Source organism: Aphelocoma coerulescens, chromosome 20 (genome assembly GCF_041296385.1).
Source record: "Aphelocoma coerulescens isolate FSJ_1873_10779 chromosome 20, UR_Acoe_1.0, whole genome shotgun sequence".
NCBI lineage: Eukaryota > Metazoa > Chordata > Aves > Passeriformes > Corvidae > Aphelocoma > Aphelocoma coerulescens.
This window is the reverse complement of record NC_091033.1, coordinates 12,375,500-12,391,640: the sequence shown is the minus strand read 5'-3', so window position 1 is coordinate 12,391,640 and position 16,141 is coordinate 12,375,500. Positions and strand designations below refer to the sequence as shown.

The window sequence follows — 16,141 nt, the reverse complement described above, 5'->3', positions numbered from 1 at the left end:
CTTCCTTGGGGACCCTCTTGACCCGCTGTCCCCCCTCAGCTTCCCCAGGAAGGGTCGCAGGGTGAGCACAGCCAGCGCTCTGGGATCCAGCTTTGTGGACGGGGAACAAATCCTGTCTCACAGCCTGCCCTGCCTGGTTACAGAACAGCCTCAGAACAGGGAATATGGCTCTCACAGCACCTTTCCTCTGCCCAGAGATGCCCACATCCCTTTTTTTTCCCTCTTCCCTAGCAATTCCCGTCCGATTGCTGCTGCGCTGGGCGGCTTTGCAGGGCAGTTTGATTTTAAATTTCCACTGGTTCCTTTCCCCCGTGAGCTACTGTAACCCCGTGCCCGGTTCCCCTCAGAGCCTGCCCGGAATATCCCCCCCTACCCTGAGGCGCCCCTCAGCCGCCGCCATCCCGGGGCCGCCCGGCCCCGCCTCCGCCGCCGCCATTCCGCGGCGCCCCGCCCGTTCCGGCTGCTCGGCGGGGCGGGCCGGGCCGGGCCGGGGGAGCCATGGAGGACGCCGATTACTTCGAGGGCAGCGCGGCCGAGTGGGGCAGCGAGGCGGACGGGGGCGCGGTGAGAGCCGGGGGCAGCGGGGCGAGGGGCGACCCCTGGGCATAGACCCCGAGCGTTTCCCTGAGTCTGGAGCATCCTCCGGGAGAACCCTGGAGTATTCCCCGAGAGGGACCCGGAGCGACCCCCGGGTGGTTCCCGGAGCGTTCCCCGGGCCGTCCCGCTCCGCCGCGGGGCTCCGGGCTGAGGCGAGAAGGGCCGGGTGTGAGGGGAGGAGGCCAGGGTGCGCCGGGCCCGGGGCTCCGGGGTTAAACAGGGGGAAGGCGGTGCTGGTTTTTGTGCCTTCTCCGTTATAATCGCTGTTTGTCAGCGGTGCAGGTCGCTTGCGGTGCTGAGCCGAGGTGTGTGTGTGTTTCTGGGGGCAAAAAGAGCCTGAATGTAGGAGTGTGGGGGAAAACGGGACAGGGGAGGCTGACCTGACTGTGCTTGTGAACAGCAAGATGATGAGGATGGGGAGGGAGAAGATGATGCTGAAGTCCAGCAGGAGTGCCTGAAGAAATTTTCAACCCCTGACTATATAATGGAGCCATCTATATTCAACACATTAAAGAGGTGAGTGTAACCTGATGTGTGTTATGGTGTGTTAGAGGTGTCACTTTGTGTGAAAATGTGTGAAAATATATAAACAGTGCTGTTGTTTTCCCTTTAAATTTGGAGTTCGATTGTTTTTTAGTTTTAATATGACTCAGTTTGTTCTTTTGTGATCCTTTCATCAGGTATTTCCAAGCAGGAGGATCTCCAGAGAATGTTATCCAGCTCCTCTCTGAAAATTACACTGCAGTGGCACAGACTGTCAATTTGCTGGCAGAGTGGCTCATTCAGACAGGTATGATACGTGATACAGTGTAGTTTGGGTCTATAGTCCTTCTTCCATCAGAAATAAATGAATTTGTGGCAAATTTGATCATACACAGGAAGTGGATTGCTATAAAGTTGTCATCCTGTGTGTGGCTAAATCCCTTATAATAATAGGTTTATTGCACTTGGAGAATAATGAAGCAATGCGTTGATGAAATGCCAGCAGACTGCATTATAAAAGGTTTTATAGTTTAAAAAACTGCATAAATTATAGTTTCTTTTTAATTTCATTCAAAGGGCAAGGGTGCTGTTATATAGACAGTATAAACAGTGTTTGATACTTTGTAATAGAATTATATAATCATTATTACGTTACCGGAATTATTATACTATGAATTCAGAAATGTAGAACTACTCATTGCTATTTGTATGTTATTTTGTAGAATACTATCAAAGCTACTGATAACCAGTATATTAAAAGGATGAACTTTAGCGTGTAGTAATGTGGGTTTGTGCCCCAGCCCTGGTATCCCTTTTTTGGTTAAGATACCCCTGCATTTTGGTGTCACACCAGTAACAGTCCTGGGGATGCCTGGCATTGCTTTTTGTGTGTCTGATGAGGAGAGCAAGAGAAAGGGACTAGTGTGACCTGCCTGAGATCCTAAGCAGTTTAGCACTGGGGAAAAAATGTGGAGAATCTGTAAACCTGTATCAATGTGGCTCTGTAGTAGAACTGATGGCTCTCCTCTCATCTTCTCTGTGTTGATAAATTTTGGAGTAGTTTCTGTTCTCATTGGAAAATGTGAGGTGCTGCTGCTGCATTCCATTGGACTGCATTGCATCTGCCAAGTGTTTTGTTCCTTCTGTGCAGGTGTTGAGCCAATGCAAGTCCAGGAGACTGTAGAGAACCACTTAAAGAGCTTACTTATCAAGCACTTTGACCCTCGGAAAGCAGATTCCATCTTTACAGAGGAAGGAGAGGTGTGCATGGAATCTCTGTTGCTGTCTCTACAGTGGATCCTTCCTAGATGCCTTCATCTGATGGAGTGGTGGATGGTGGGGGAAGGGAAATTGAATCCTCAAAGCTCAAAGGAACAGCTGGTTTCAGAAAACCAGCTCTGTCTCACGAGTCCTCAGAGGTTTAGAGAACTTGGAAATTTGGAATGCATCCTCCTTTGTAATAAAGCTCTGTAGAACAACTTGCTGGACTCGTGAGAGGTAAAAGCCTTGCTTTTTATGATCCTGACAGCTAAATATTCTTAAATTTCTCTCTGTTGCTCTGATCGTTTCAGACTCCAGCCTGGCTTGAGCAAATGATAGCACATACCACGTGGAGAGATCTTTTTTACAAATTGGCAGAAGCCCATCCTGATTGTTTAATGCTTAATTTTACTGTGAAGGTACTATACTTAAGTGTAATAAATAAGAATATCCATAGAGGGCTAATTGTTCTGGCATTAAATATGAGCTGTGGTCTTGCTTGTATTTTTTATGTATTCCTGCTAATACTAATTAGTAAAAGTATGCCTTGGTGGGAGGACTTGTGCTACAGGTTGCAGTAAGTGTAATTTCCCAGTCTGAAGTACTGCTTTTTCAGTTTTTGTTTCTTTTTGTTTGTTTGTTTGTTTGTTTTCCTTTAATATCTGTTTGAAAATTCTGGATTTCTGCTGCAGTGGAATGTTTCAGTCAGTTTTTTATGTTTCTGTGAAAAGAAGAGAACATTATATTTTGTTGTGCTCTGCTATATTTTATATCATTATGCTTTATTTTTGCTACATCTTTATTGGTTTCCTTTTCTGAAGACCACAATATGAATTCCAGTCAGTGTATGCAGAGGTGCAACATAGATTCTGTGTTCTTCTAGATTTGTTAGGATATGAGAAATACAACTGTAAATAACACAAGATTTCTGTGATGTTTTTTATTCTTATAGCTTATATCTGATGCTGGGTATCAGGGGGAAATAACCAGTGTTTCAACAGCATGTCAGCAACTAGAAGTATTTTCCAGAGTCCTGCGTACGTCTCTGGCAACAATTTTAGATGGAGGAGAAGAAAACCTTGAGAAAAACCTCCCTGAGTTTGCTGTAAGTTTGGTTTTTTGGGTTTTTTCCCCTGTTTTATGTGGAAAAAGAAGTGTTCTGCTCTCTGGTTAGGAGATACAGGCCACTGTGGGATTGTAGCCAATCTTGATGTTCTACAAAAGCCTATGAAGAGAACGTATATCTGAGTTAAAACCTAGAAATTTATGCTTTTTGGTCATTCTGTGACCAAAAATTCCTTGGGTTGCTTATGTGACACTTCTTACATTTATTAAATGTATTGTAAAAAGGTGTAGGTAGAAATGTTGTCCTTCACATTTACTGCAAGGTCTAAAGATTAGTCTCGTCAGTCCCTTGACAAATGAAAATCATTCTTTTATGATCCACATCGGTGTGAAAGTTGCCATCTGAATCAACCCAGCATGTGTTCTGTGTTGTGAAATAGCACAATGATTTTCAGAGGGCTTTGAACTTCTCTTAGTGTTTAAATACTGCAGAGGAAGTACTGAGCATAAATAGAATACATTTTCCTCTCAATTTTGGCATTTAAGAAGTGAAGTTCTCAATTCAGCCATTTTTTTTTGCATGGTTTCAATCTGTTCTGCACTTTCCTCTTGGCTGTTGGGTTTTTGGCTCTGTTGTTTAGTTGCATTCACTTTGGGTTTTTTTTTCCTTTGCCATTTTGCTGTTTGGTTTTTTTTCTTCCCTTTTGCTCTCACGGCAATGTAATCACAGAGACACCCTGGGATGTTTGTTGCTGAGTGACTGGTGAGGTTTGTGCTGTGCTTTCACAGAAGATGGTGTGCCATGGAGAACACACATACCTCTTTGCTCAATCCATGATGTCCATCCTGGCCCAGGAGGAGCAGGGGGGCTCCGCTGTCCGACGGATCGCTCAGGAGGTTCAGCGATACGCCCATGAGAAGTGAGCTGTGGGATCAGGGAAATGTAACTCACCAGAATCTGTGAACTCTGCTGGCTTTTGCTCATTCCTGATCACCTTTGAGCAGCAAAAGGAGAATTTTTAGCTGAAATAGTACAGGGCTGGTAGCAGGGCTTGAATCTGTGGAACAGCAGAAAAATTTGGTGTTCTGTACCAGGGAGAACTGAAACTGGAAAAGCAAAGACTTCTAAGTTTCTATCTATTAAGAAATATCTATTTTTATTGTTCTATGAACATTTTGGAAATAAACAAGGCAAACACAAGCCTATTTTCTGGCATTACCCTAAGGCATTACATCCCATAGAAAATGCCCTGTTGACTCAGTGAGACTTCATCTAAAATATCTGAATGAAGAGAATAAGTCAGTGTGTGTGTTTCTCTTCCTGCAGAGGCCATGATGCCAGTCAGATCACCTTAGCACTGGGTACTGCAGCCTCCTACCCCCGAGCTTGTCAGGCTCTCGGGGCAATGCTGTCCAAAGGAGCTCTGAATCCAGCAGATATCACTGTCCTCTTCAAAATGTTTACAAGCATGGACCCACCTCCAGTAGAACTGGTCAGTAGTTACCCGTTTGTAACCTCTGAAACTTATTTCTGGTACAGTAGCACTTGGAAATGGGATGCCTTGTGCTAAGTGTTGTATGGACACAAAAGTTAAATTAGCACTCACCCCTCTGTGAGGGGTGTAGGTAATTGTAGGTACTGTCAAAATGTGAAACCACTGCTTGCATTCTGGTTTGCATTAGGTTATTGGTACTTTTGTTGGAGTTTTTTTAATCATTCCGAGTTGTCTTTTTACATGTAACTAATTTAAATAAATTTACATGTAACTAATTTAAATAAAATGTACTAACACGGGTAACAAAAGGCAAGATTTTGATACTCTAGCAATATAGTCTGTAACTGATGTCTTTTTTTCCTTTTTTTTTCTTGTCAAAAGTCTGCATCTCTTCAGAAAACTGTTCAATGTACTCTTAAAGGAAAATGTGTTATCTGGCTGTATGCAAGGTATATCAGATGCAAAAACTCCATTCTTAGTCACTTCTCATAATTCTCAGGCTCTGATAAAATGTTCATTCTCTTCACAGATTCGAGTGCCTGCATTTCTGGACCTCTTCATGCAGTCCTTGTTTAAACCAGGTGCTAAGATTAACCAGGATCACAAACATAAATATATCCACATACTGGCATATGCAGCTAGTGTTGTAGAGATGTGGAAAAAGGTAATGTTCCCTTCTGTGAATAATATTATTTTTACCTACAGTAGCCTGCCTGTGCTGAAGAAGGTACATGGTTGTGAAGTTGCTCAGTTTAAAATAATGTATTCAGCTTGATTTACTTATTTTAATATGACATGTTCCTGCCTGCAAATGAGGTGATTAAAAAGTGTAGATCCTGATGATCAAACGAAGGTCTGAGTACACTGAGAAATAAATAAAGCAAACATCCTTATACGCATAATTAATTCTCTTAAACTTGTGTGCGAGTCTAAATTTTGAGACACAGGATGCAATCCTAGGCTTATTGCAGGTTACAACTCCTTGCCTTAAATAACCAAAGGCATCTGCAACTTTTTCATTCAAACATTGCAATAATTTTGCAGAACAAGAGAGTCAGCATCAACAAGGATGAACTCAAGTCGACCTCAAAAGCCATTGAAACTGTTCACAATCTGTGTTGCAACGAGAACAAAGGAGCATCAGAGCTGGTTGCAGAACTGAGCACTCTCTATCAGTGCATCAGGTGAGCAGAGAGGCTGGGAATCTCTCACGAGGCCATAAATCCCATCTTTCACACACAGCTTGTCCTTCTTGGGTTGCAGAACATGTTTTTCTGTGCCACTGGAGAAAGATGGCAGATTACTTTGGGTTCTTAATAAAACTTGCATTTATTTTTCATGCTGCTGTGCTAAAGTGATCTCTCTCTCTGTAGGTTCCCAGTGGTGGCTATGGGTGTCCTGAAGTGGGTGGATTGGACAGTGTCAGAACCACGGTACTTCCAGCTGCAGACCGATCACACCCCAGTTCACCTGGCGCTGCTGGATGAGGTAAGAGTGTCTAGAAAACTTGGCTGGAGAGCAAGAACAGTTCTGATTCTTGTGTAACACCCAGTGCACTGAGTGCCTGTCATTTGCAGTAAGGCAGTAAATATACAGAGATGAATCTATTCAGCGTTAATTATTTGGTTTTGTCAGCTCAGCATTATTTATACCAGGAAAACTTGGGCATCACAGAAAGAAATGATGGAATGCTTTTCTAAATTAATTTCTATCTGGGACTGAACATCAGTGTAAATTTGTCTGGTGCATTGTGTTTTAAATTGTGGTTCTGAGGATGTCACTTTGCTGTCTTGTTTGCAGATCAGTACATGCCATCAGCTTCTTCATCCCCAAGTTCTACAACTTCTTGTCAAGCTCTTTGAAACAGAACATTCGCAGCTGGATGTGATGGAGCAGGTGATTCTCAGAGGGATTCAGTGTTTGTGTAACTTCACATCAGTCACTCTTACCCAGTTCAACAGCTTTTGCTCTCACGACAGCGCTGATCTAGAAATGGTTAAAATGTAGCATGGCAGATATTGAACTGATTAAACTTGCACTCTTTGAGAGGAAGTTCTAATGTGTTGGCTCTTCCCTCCCTGCACCACCAGCTGGAGTTGAAGAAGACTCTCCTGGACAGGATGGTTCACTTGCTGAGCCGAGGGTACGTGCTGCCTGTTGTCAGCTACATCCGCAAATGCCTGGAGAAGCTGGACACGGACATCTCACTCATCAGATACTTTGTGACAGAGGTCAGCAGCAAAAACTACTGCAGCCTAGAGATAAGTTTAAGAGAGCTGCATGTGCTTTGGCTATTCAGAAATATTTCAAGCTCAGGTCAGATTCTGAGCAATGTCTCAGTGTTCACCAGGAAGTGATTTGGTCCTACTGATCCTGACTTCTGGAAGTAATAAGGTGCTCAACAGAGTACCACAAGAATACATAATTAATTACTTGCACTTAGGACCTTTTGTTCTCCATACAGCTACTTGTATGCTTCCAAAACTGGTATGTGAATTAAATCTTGTCCCTCCTACCCCTGTAAGTGGAAGAATCATCAGTTTTTGTCTGCTGTTTCAGGTGCTCGATGTGATTGCTCCTCCATATACCTCAGACTTTGTGCAGCTTTTTCTTCCAATCTTGGAGAATGAAAGTATTGCAGGCACTATAAAAACAGAAGGTGAACATGACCCTGTCACTGAGTTCATAGGTAAGTCACATTTATTCCTTGCATGCCTGCTTGCATTTGTCTCTTACAGCTTGCAAATAATGTTTAGGAGGAAGATTGCGAAAAATAGTAACCAGCTATTTTCACAGACAACTTCCCTTTTAGGGGCCTGTGTTTAGCAATTTTCCTGTAATCAAGAATCTGTGGGTAGTAGTGAAGAAAGTGAAGATAAATACTGCTTTTTGGGAACTAGCACTGCAGCAGGGAAAGGAGAGGAAGGAAAGTCATCTGTCATAATATTATACTCCATCCTAAACCAAAAATATCTGTCCAGGCCCTAAAATCCTAATTGTTTACATAATGCAGAAATCCATATGCAATTATATAAATCAGAGAATCATAGTAATGTACTGAACTGTCTTTTTTTTTTTCTCTCTCCTTTTAAGCTCATTGCAAATCTAACTTTATTATGATGAACTAAGCAGTGGAAAACATCAAGAATGCAGACAGAGCTCATGATCCCTGCTTTGCCATGCTCTCCACCAGTGAGGTTCTAAAACTGGGCAACACAGCAGCAAAAAAAAAGCCAACACAACCAACAAACCTAAAACAAGGAGGAAAAGGCTGAAGGGCATTTGCTTGACTTGCATGGTGACCTTGAAGTTCTTATCAGAGGAGTGTTTATGTTTCATAGCAGAGAACTGTTCCTGTCATTTGGAAAATGGAAGGATACCAAAGGCTTTTCTCTTGTTACACAAATCCATATAAATCAATGTTCTGAAGAGGATGGATATCAAGAAACAGATTTATTTGAAAGAACATTATTTTGGTTACTTGCAGAATTTGTCACTGATTCTTTGTGTAATAAACAAAATCTGAAGAATGGGGAAGGCAATTCCTACTAAAAACACTTTGCAGATAGTTCTCTGAATAGGTCTTGAATGCTCTAGGCTTTGATGTTGCAAGTTGTAAAAAACAGGAATTTGTGGGATTGGCTCTGTGCTGCAGCAAAACCCTAATGCCTGTTTCTCCCCTTTGCATTATATTAGAATTCTGAATATCCTACATGAAAACAAAAAACCTGTTTTGTGTAACACAAGAGGAGTTGTAACAGTCAGGGTTAGTTTTGCATTAACAGATGAAGTCTATGGGAGTGTGTTACCTTTCAGAATCTATTTTTTGCTAAATAGATGCATCAGATGTTACTGGTAAGTTTCATTACCGTGTCATTACTGTCCCAAAATATGAATGTGTGCTGAAATTTCATTACTGTTTGTTGTGGCTTTGTTTTTATACTTTACTCTGTCCTGGCTGATGCCAAACAGTGAGAGATACACCCAACAATATAACTTACCTTTAAATAAAGGTGTTTGTTCTTTTCCAGAGATGTCTTTCAGTTTCATTAAGAGGACTCATTCTCTCTGTTCATTGGACTGAATTCCTCTTTCCACCCCTCACTTTTAGACAAACAAGCACGTTTTGCATTTCCAAGCACAGTTGTTTTCTGAAGAACCTACTTCCTAAAAGACACTGAAATTCTAAGTCCAGCTAGATGTAAATGAAATCACCTGAAAAGGGCAAAAGTTGTTTATCTTTGAATTGAAGATTTATTATTATTCCAGCTAACTCTCACCATTTAAACTTGCATGAGACCTAGTCTTCATAATTTAAGTAAATTGTAGCATTAACAACAGAAACTATTCACCCTATAGGCAATCAATTTAGGATGGAGCCCTGTACAAGCTCTTGGTGATAATCACTGCAACTTTGCCAGCAGTTTAAACAAGGTTTATTTTTGCTTTTCCGTGTTCACCTTGGTATCACTTCCTCTGCACTGCTCCCTGGAGATGATTTTTAACGTCTTAAACCTTTTGTGATGCTGTGACCATGTTCATACCCAGGTGTTTGAAGCAGCATCGTTGCTGTATAAACTTGTCCATCAGGCCTTTCACAAGAAAAAGACCAGTGAAAACAGCAGCATCCAGGTGGAAACAACCACAGACATGTATTAATAAGCTCTTATAATAAATACCCAGTCACATAAGAGATAAATCTGTTTATTAAATGCAATTAACAATGCCAATTAGTAACATTGCATATGGCACAGATTTGTCAAATTAGTGAGGAGTTCTGGGTTATGGCAATTTAGATTTTGCCTCTTCAGGAGAAAAGGGCACAATCACATATTAAAGCAAGAAATTTGAGCAAAGACAAGACTAATTAGTTAGGAAGTGTTTAGACTGTCTTTTGGTCAATTCCCATTATAGCATTTTGGTGGATAAAAGCAAACTCATTATTTGAGACTTCCAACACCACTGTTGCACCAGGAGGTCCAGGAAAGAGGGTTTAATATTTTGAATTTATCATGTCCAGACTTACCATGGCTTTTGCATCATTGCAACATCTTTGGTTAGTACTGTCAGAGAATTTAAAATAAGCTCTAGACCCAAATATTGAGTATACTTTTCCAGTACATCTACATGATTTGTATTTAAAAAAATAGATATTTACATGTACAGATTCTGTAATTCAGTCAGTGTGATTTTAATACTGTGCATCAAGATAGACAACTCCTTCATGGGTGAGTTACTTCAAGATGTAAATAATTATCTCAAGGCAGTTCTGTATTTTTTGAATGTATTGCATGTTTCATCTGGGCTAGTTTTGCAGAACTGCCTGATGGTGTTGAACTATGAAAGTCTTAGGCTACTATTCTTCAAACAAAAAGAGGTTGTGCTAGGAAGCTTCCAAACAAAGCACCTAAACAAAAAGGTGTACCATGTAGAATCAAGGAAGTATAGGATCTCCATAGGCACAGTCCTCTTCAATGGCCAGATTGTAGTCTGCTCCTCTTCCACCCTTATAGGCACTTGTCACAATCCTCAGCCACCCTCTTTCACCCTGTAAAGGATTTAATTTGCATTGTAAATTAGGAAACACAACTGTAGAAATTGTATGTTTTGTCTGCTCTGCCAAAGCCGATAATTTAAGTGAATGCGGGAATTCACTCCAGCTGAAGTGTAACCCTGGATTCATATGGAGCAACCTGCTTTGGTGAATTTAGATCCTACTCATCCAGTCTAGATACGTGACTTGATTTTTGCCCACAACTAACAGCAATTTCCAGTTGCCTGTAACAAGAGTTGCACACCCTTGAAAGGTAGAATTTGGGATAGAGCTGACATTACTCCAGTAGCTTTGGCCAAATATTCTTGTCTTCAGATTAGCTGGGTTTCATTTTTAAACTGTTAGTCTAGTTCAAAGACAGTTCTAACTCTTATATCCACAGGCTGTAGCTTTGCAAGTGACAAACCCCACCTTCCCTCCAAAGTCAAAAGTGTGTTCCCATGTCTCCTTACCCAAGGCTCACCCCAGGAGTTACGAACTATCCAATATTCTATCCCATTCTCCACTCCCCAGCCAGCCACAGACACGATGTGATTCACTGTAGGTGAGGGATTGTACTCAGTGTACAGTCCCCCTGTGTAGGCATCCAGCTTTTCAGTAGCCATTATGCCACAGCTGTAAGAAAACAGAGAGAGAAGTTTTCATACAAGGGGATCAGGGCAGAGGCCTGGCTAAAAAACAATTGGTTTTCTTGCATTTTGAATTCTGAGCTCAGTTTATGTACAAACTAAAGTCTGCATATTAGTGCAGAACTTTGACACGTGATAGAGTGAAAATGTACACTGAGTTTCAAGTATTTCACTCCCAATATTACTAGTAGATAAACATTTTCTTTTTTACCTAATTGGCCCATTAACATAGATTTCTGCCATCATTTTTTCTCTTCCACTGATAGATCCATAGTCAGCAACTTTCCAGAGAGTGTAGTTCTTGATCACGTGGCATTCTCCAAAAGTGACACAAGTTCCACACTGGTTGAACTTCTTACACTCTATAAAACAGAGGTGAGAGTACCACTGCAGGAGGTTGCTTTTCTTCAAATGAAGAAGTAATAGTAGGACACTAAGCTTTTATAACTCAATTGAGGCAGATATTAATAACTTCAGAGTAATTATTAATACATATTCTCTCTGGTGAACTCAATTATTTTCTGGAAACCACATTTAAAGTCCCTATTGTCACCAGTTACTGTTCTTTACTTTGTAAGTGCTTTGTTGAGGACATAGAGAAACCATTCCAGTCATACATGACCAGCCAAAGGTTAAATTTCTCCTTTGTTCAGCTTGAGGTGACACTTGTAAATATTTCAGTACATTAGAGATTGTGTGTCACAGATTTATGAGATTAAGTTAAAGCAATTCAGCTGTGCAAACTTGCCTGAGCATGATTTAGTGCTACACAGTCTGTCTGGAGTAGGAGACACACAGACCCGTAAAGAAAACCTGTTCTGTCAGTCAAATGGCAGGAGCCACTACTCTGAAAACCCAAGAATACACTAAACTTGGGAAGAAATCCTACAGCAAAGCAGAGACATCCTACTTTGATCCTTGGCTTGGTAGTTGTTGCAGGTCTCATCGGGAATGCCGTGGTCGTGGGCGTACATCCAGACCCCGGAGTGGTCCCCGCCCTCACAGGACCCGGCGTCAGCACAGTCGATGACATTCTGGACAGACAGGTAGGCAGAAGGCCAGGCACCTTTCCTCTTGATGTTGATTCGGTCTGTAAGGATAAGAAACTGGGGTTTGTGACTGGTGTACGTGGGTGGCTACACACTGCAACTGGTTTTGAAACTGTCTCCTCTTCACTGAACCTGTAACTGTTTGCAGACAGCAGCGCTTGTGGTTGGAAAAGCCTCTGCTGTCTGCAGTGAGGAACACAGCATGACCTAATTCAAACCAGAGGCTGAGTTATTATTGTGGGTTTCCATTAGGAGGGTTTTTTCCATTAAAAACTCAGCAAAAACATGCAGATGAGTAAGATCTGTCTAAAGTCTTGAAGAGCCCTAGACCTCGTCTAATATAAAAGAAAACTGAAAACTTCCAGATCTGATTCCTGACTTTGACAGCAAAGAGTTCTCAAATACACATCATAAAAACATCTCTGACCAGTATCTTTTACAGGAGTAGAGATTTATGTGTAAGACCATGCATAAACATAAGCCTGTGGAGCCCAGGTTGCTGGCTCTGAGAGACAGTCTTAATGCAACAGAAGGCTTTCAGAGTGATCTCCTTGCTGTTACATCAGCATCTCACTGTTATCCTGCCATCTCAGACAGGCACTGCCACCCTGCTGCCTTATTTTGTCAGAAACAAGCAGCTTACTTGGCAGAAAAGCTTCCTGATGATGCTTCTCTGCATTAATAGCCTTAACTGCTGCCTCTCTAATACTTTAAATCCTATTAGTATCAACAACATTCAAGCATTCTTGACAGAACTGGGAGCTATCATCCCAGCCTAATCTTCTGCAAGTTGCTGTATTTTACCTATCCTAGTACTTCACTCCATCTTGGCAGGTGTCATACATGTCCATATCCTTGTACTGCCTAGGACTCTATCCTGCATGATTCCTGCTGTCTGCTCACACCTGCCTTGTCTTCCCCCTTCTCCCCAGTTTCCTCTATTTCTACTTCACAGGTAAATTTCCTATAGCCTCCCAGTGCAAGCAGTGCTTCTCCAGCACGTAACTGTTGCGTGCAAATCATGTATTCTCTCTAGAGCCATTATTTCTCCATCTGTAGCAAACCACTACTTCCCCTTGACTGAGAAAAAGGCCAATCGGAAGATTCCTGCTGAAATCAGATTTGTGTGTCTGCTGTGGTGGTCAGTTCATTTGAATGACAGGACTCCTTTGTTGACAAGAGGCAACTTCTTTCATTTCCTTATTCCCAGCATGGCTGGGGAGCCCCTGCTGTAGTGCAGCAGGCTGAGGTACCAGAAAGGGGAAGGAGATCTGACAACTTTTTTGCATCTGCTGCTGCCATCACCACACCTCCGAGGGGAGGGCAGAAACCCCAGCTCTTACCCCAGGACGTAAAGAGCACTTTGGGAGGACCTATGGCCATGTTCCTTCTGCAAACAGGTTTTTAACCACACACCAGCATTCCCTCCTTGCTCCCTTTGGATAAGGTGGAGGCAGCCTCACTCTGATTGCTTTTTCTATTGAAACCAACCCTCCTTGCCTTCACCGTGGGCATCCCCACCGTTCTGGTATATTCACAGACATCTCAGCCTCGGTTTTGCTGCGTTAGTCCCTGCAGTGATTTAGCACCTTACACCAGCTGTCAGTAACCTGAAGCTAAACTTCCTTTGCTTCCCGAAAACTCCGGATTCCAGCGGGGAGCCAGCCCGGCAGGTGAGCCCGAGCGTACCTGCCAAGGCGCTGGTGCTGCCGTGGGCCCAGCAGGACCCGCAGTACTGGGGGATGTGCTGGTTCCGAGTGGTGCTGGCGTAATTCACCCCGTCCACGTTCCTCCAGTCCCAGCTCTGCGGCAGCGCCGACACGTCCAGGTACTCGTGCGGGCGGGGGTACGTCCTGCAGGGGGACGGGACGAGGAAGTAGCGCCGGCACCCTCGGGCGGAGGACGGGCGGGTGTTTTTCTTTAAAAACACGGATTTCACCGAGTTTCGTAACGAGGCCGCGAGCGTCCAGCGGGGCCACGTGACCGCCCCCCCCCAGCCCCTCAGCGCTCCCGAGCCCCGGCAGGGCCGGAGCGGCCGCGGGCACCCCCCAGAGCCCGGCTGTGCCCGCCCAGCCCTCGCCCAGCGCTTCTCTCCGCCCTGCGCCGGGGAGGGCGACCCGGCAGGGGCCCAGCCTCACCTGAGCCCGGGAGCCTTGCGCGGGGCCGGCTTGTAGCAGTGCTGGCCTTCCCTGAAGTAGAGCCCGGCGCGGGCGGGCGGGCAGAGGCAGCCGCAGAGCAGTAGCAGGATGAGGGGCCGGAGCAGCGTGGCCATGCTGGGACAGCGACGGCTCCCGGGCTAAGGCCGGCACCGCGGTTTGAGGGCGGTGGGAGGCGCGGAGGGACGGGCGGGGCGGGGCCGCGCTCACCTGCGGCGGGCGGGGACAGCCCTCGGGGCTCGCCCTGGGCCGGGCTGCGCTCCGCCGAGCCCCTGCTGAGGGTGTCCGGTGGAGCTCTTGGGGATGAGGAACAAACTGCGATCCCGTGTTCCCAGCCCCCAGTGACGTTTCCAGCTCACACGCTCAAAAATTTGATCACATGCGTTGTGACAAGAGGACTTTTATCTGGGACAGGCCCTGTTACAGGCTTCTTTACCTTTGGTCTGACACCTCAGCATTGTGCTACACTGTGGCCAGCGACTGTGACTGGCTTTTTGTTTGGTTGTGATTTTTTCCTAGTCCCGAGTTCTGAATTTCTCAAGCCCTTTAATGCTACAATTAGCAAAGAAACACAGTGTCCATTTACTCGGCTGCTCCTTAGGATTCAGACATCTGAAAATTCTGCTAGAAGATTTAGTCAGTAGTAAAAACAGTTTTCTAATTTTCCTGCAGAAGGTTCTAGTGACTGTGTGAATGGATTACCAGTCTCCTTTCCATACATTAGCTAGAAGCTTTCATGTTTGATAAACAGGTTTAGTAAACCACAAACAGTTCTCCCCTCATAGCTTCTCTTCCTTAGCTCTCAGCACTTTTTGTAGAAGGCCTGAGGCTTATTAGGTCCACACTATGAATAGAGAAACTGAGGCACTGGGAACCAATGCACCAAAAGAAATGGCAAAGCGAGAACCAAGCCTGTGCAAAAATGCAATGTTTTTTCATAGCATTCCTAAGGGTGATGCAGCTAGCCCAGGTTAGTTGAGACTTGCATCAGCTCATCTGGTAGCCATACACAGATCTCTCTAAAATTACCTGATGATCTGTAGCCAGGCTTATCTCAAACTGAATAGGCTTTCCTCTCAACAATCTTCTCTGCTACTCTGAAAAGCCAGTTCCTCCCATGAGGAGATTGACAGCTGGACTGTCAATCTCTCAGAATCAGACTTGAAACCAGTCAGAATTTACTCGTGAGAATATTACAGTCAAATTCTGCAGCTTTAGTAAAACCTACAGAGAAGGCCAAGAAGATAATTAATAAGAGAAGATGTTCTGGACACAAGGGGAGGATGTTTTTGTTATGTGATATTGAGAGTGTACAAAGAAGAACTTGTAGATAATATATAGTAACTATACTTTTGCTTGTATAGCTGGTTGTGGTTGTTTACTGCCTGAATGGTCATTGCTTGCTAGACAGCCTTGTCATTGTTTGCTAAGCAGCTAATCCTAAATTAGGCCACAGCCATCGTGAAGAGGTATAAGAATAGCAGTAGAAAAAATAAAAAATCTTTCTACCTTTCTCGACTATAGATTATGACTAGTGTGGCTTTTATGTCCGCCTTGACAACAGCCACACTCCCAAGCAAACTGTATTTTAAAAACTAAAGGCATCCCAGAATGCCTCCCTGCACATGCATATTTTTCGCCAGTGGGTTGCAGTAAAAAGACCAAAAATCAATGAAAAAACCAAAAACAACAACAAAAGGCCCCATAACCACAAAAGCCTGGCTTCTTTGTGGTCTCAGCTCAAACCCATCACCAGGGCTGTGGTATCTGGGGCCTGCTCTGGAGGCACTGGAAGCAGTGGGCAGCCTGATAATAGACTGCAGGACAGCTGTAATAGCTGTGCCCAGTGCCA

The 16,141-nt window shown here is 43.8% G+C and overlaps 2 protein-coding genes across 2 annotated transcripts; one reads left to right on the top strand and one right to left on the bottom strand.

Annotated features, from left to right (window-relative positions):
* Positions 1 to 483: 483 nt before the first annotated feature.
* NELFCD (negative elongation factor complex member C/D) lies at positions 484 to 8,933 on the top strand. The gene is made up of 15 exons (XM_069034467.1): positions 484 to 564; positions 998 to 1,113; positions 1,278 to 1,387; positions 2,231 to 2,340; positions 2,652 to 2,759; positions 3,293 to 3,445; positions 4,195 to 4,325; positions 4,733 to 4,898; positions 5,431 to 5,565; positions 5,946 to 6,085; positions 6,275 to 6,389; positions 6,702 to 6,797; positions 6,992 to 7,132; positions 7,461 to 7,590; positions 7,995 to 8,933. The coding sequence occupies exons 1-15, from the start codon at positions 499 to 501 to the stop codon at positions 8,027 to 8,029; spliced, it is 1,752 nt and encodes a 583-aa protein (XP_068890568.1). The 5' UTR covers positions 484 to 498; the 3' UTR covers positions 8,030 to 8,933.
* Positions 8,934 to 9,589: 656 nt separating this feature from the next.
* Positions 9,590 to 14,604, bottom strand: CTSZ (cathepsin Z). The gene is made up of 6 exons (XM_069034475.1): positions 14,272 to 14,604; positions 13,823 to 13,986; positions 11,995 to 12,174; positions 11,296 to 11,446; positions 10,908 to 11,070; positions 9,590 to 10,449 (listed from the first exon to the last, which is right to left on the bottom strand). The coding sequence occupies exons 1-6, from the start codon at positions 14,403 to 14,405 to the stop codon at positions 10,336 to 10,338; spliced, it is 906 nt and encodes a 301-aa protein (XP_068890576.1). The 5' UTR covers positions 14,406 to 14,604; the 3' UTR covers positions 9,590 to 10,335.
* Between the last annotated feature and the right edge of the window lie 1,537 nt (positions 14,605 to 16,141).

Coding starts and splice junctions, on each gene's coding strand:
- CTSZ (XM_069034475.1), bottom strand. CDS start 14,405: ATGGCCACGCTGCTCCGGCCCCTCATCCTGCTACTGCTCTGCGGCTGC. Junction 11,447..11,994: donor CTACCAAGCCAAGGATCAAA/GTAGGATGTCTC, acceptor TCTGTTTTATAG/AGTGTAAGAAGTTCAACCAG. Junction 11,071..11,295: donor TATGTTAATGGGCCAATTAG/GTAAAAAAGAAA, acceptor GTTTTCTTACAG/CTGTGGCATAATGGCTACTG.
- NELFCD (XM_069034467.1), top strand. CDS start 499: ATGGAGGACGCCGATTACTTCGAGGGCAGCGCGGCCGAGTGGGGCAGC. Junction 1,114..1,277: donor ATATTCAACACATTAAAGAG/GTGAGTGTAACC, acceptor TCCTTTCATCAG/GTATTTCCAAGCAGGAGGAT. Junction 1,388..2,230: donor AGAGTGGCTCATTCAGACAG/GTATGATACGTG, acceptor CCTTCTGTGCAG/GTGTTGAGCCAATGCAAGTC.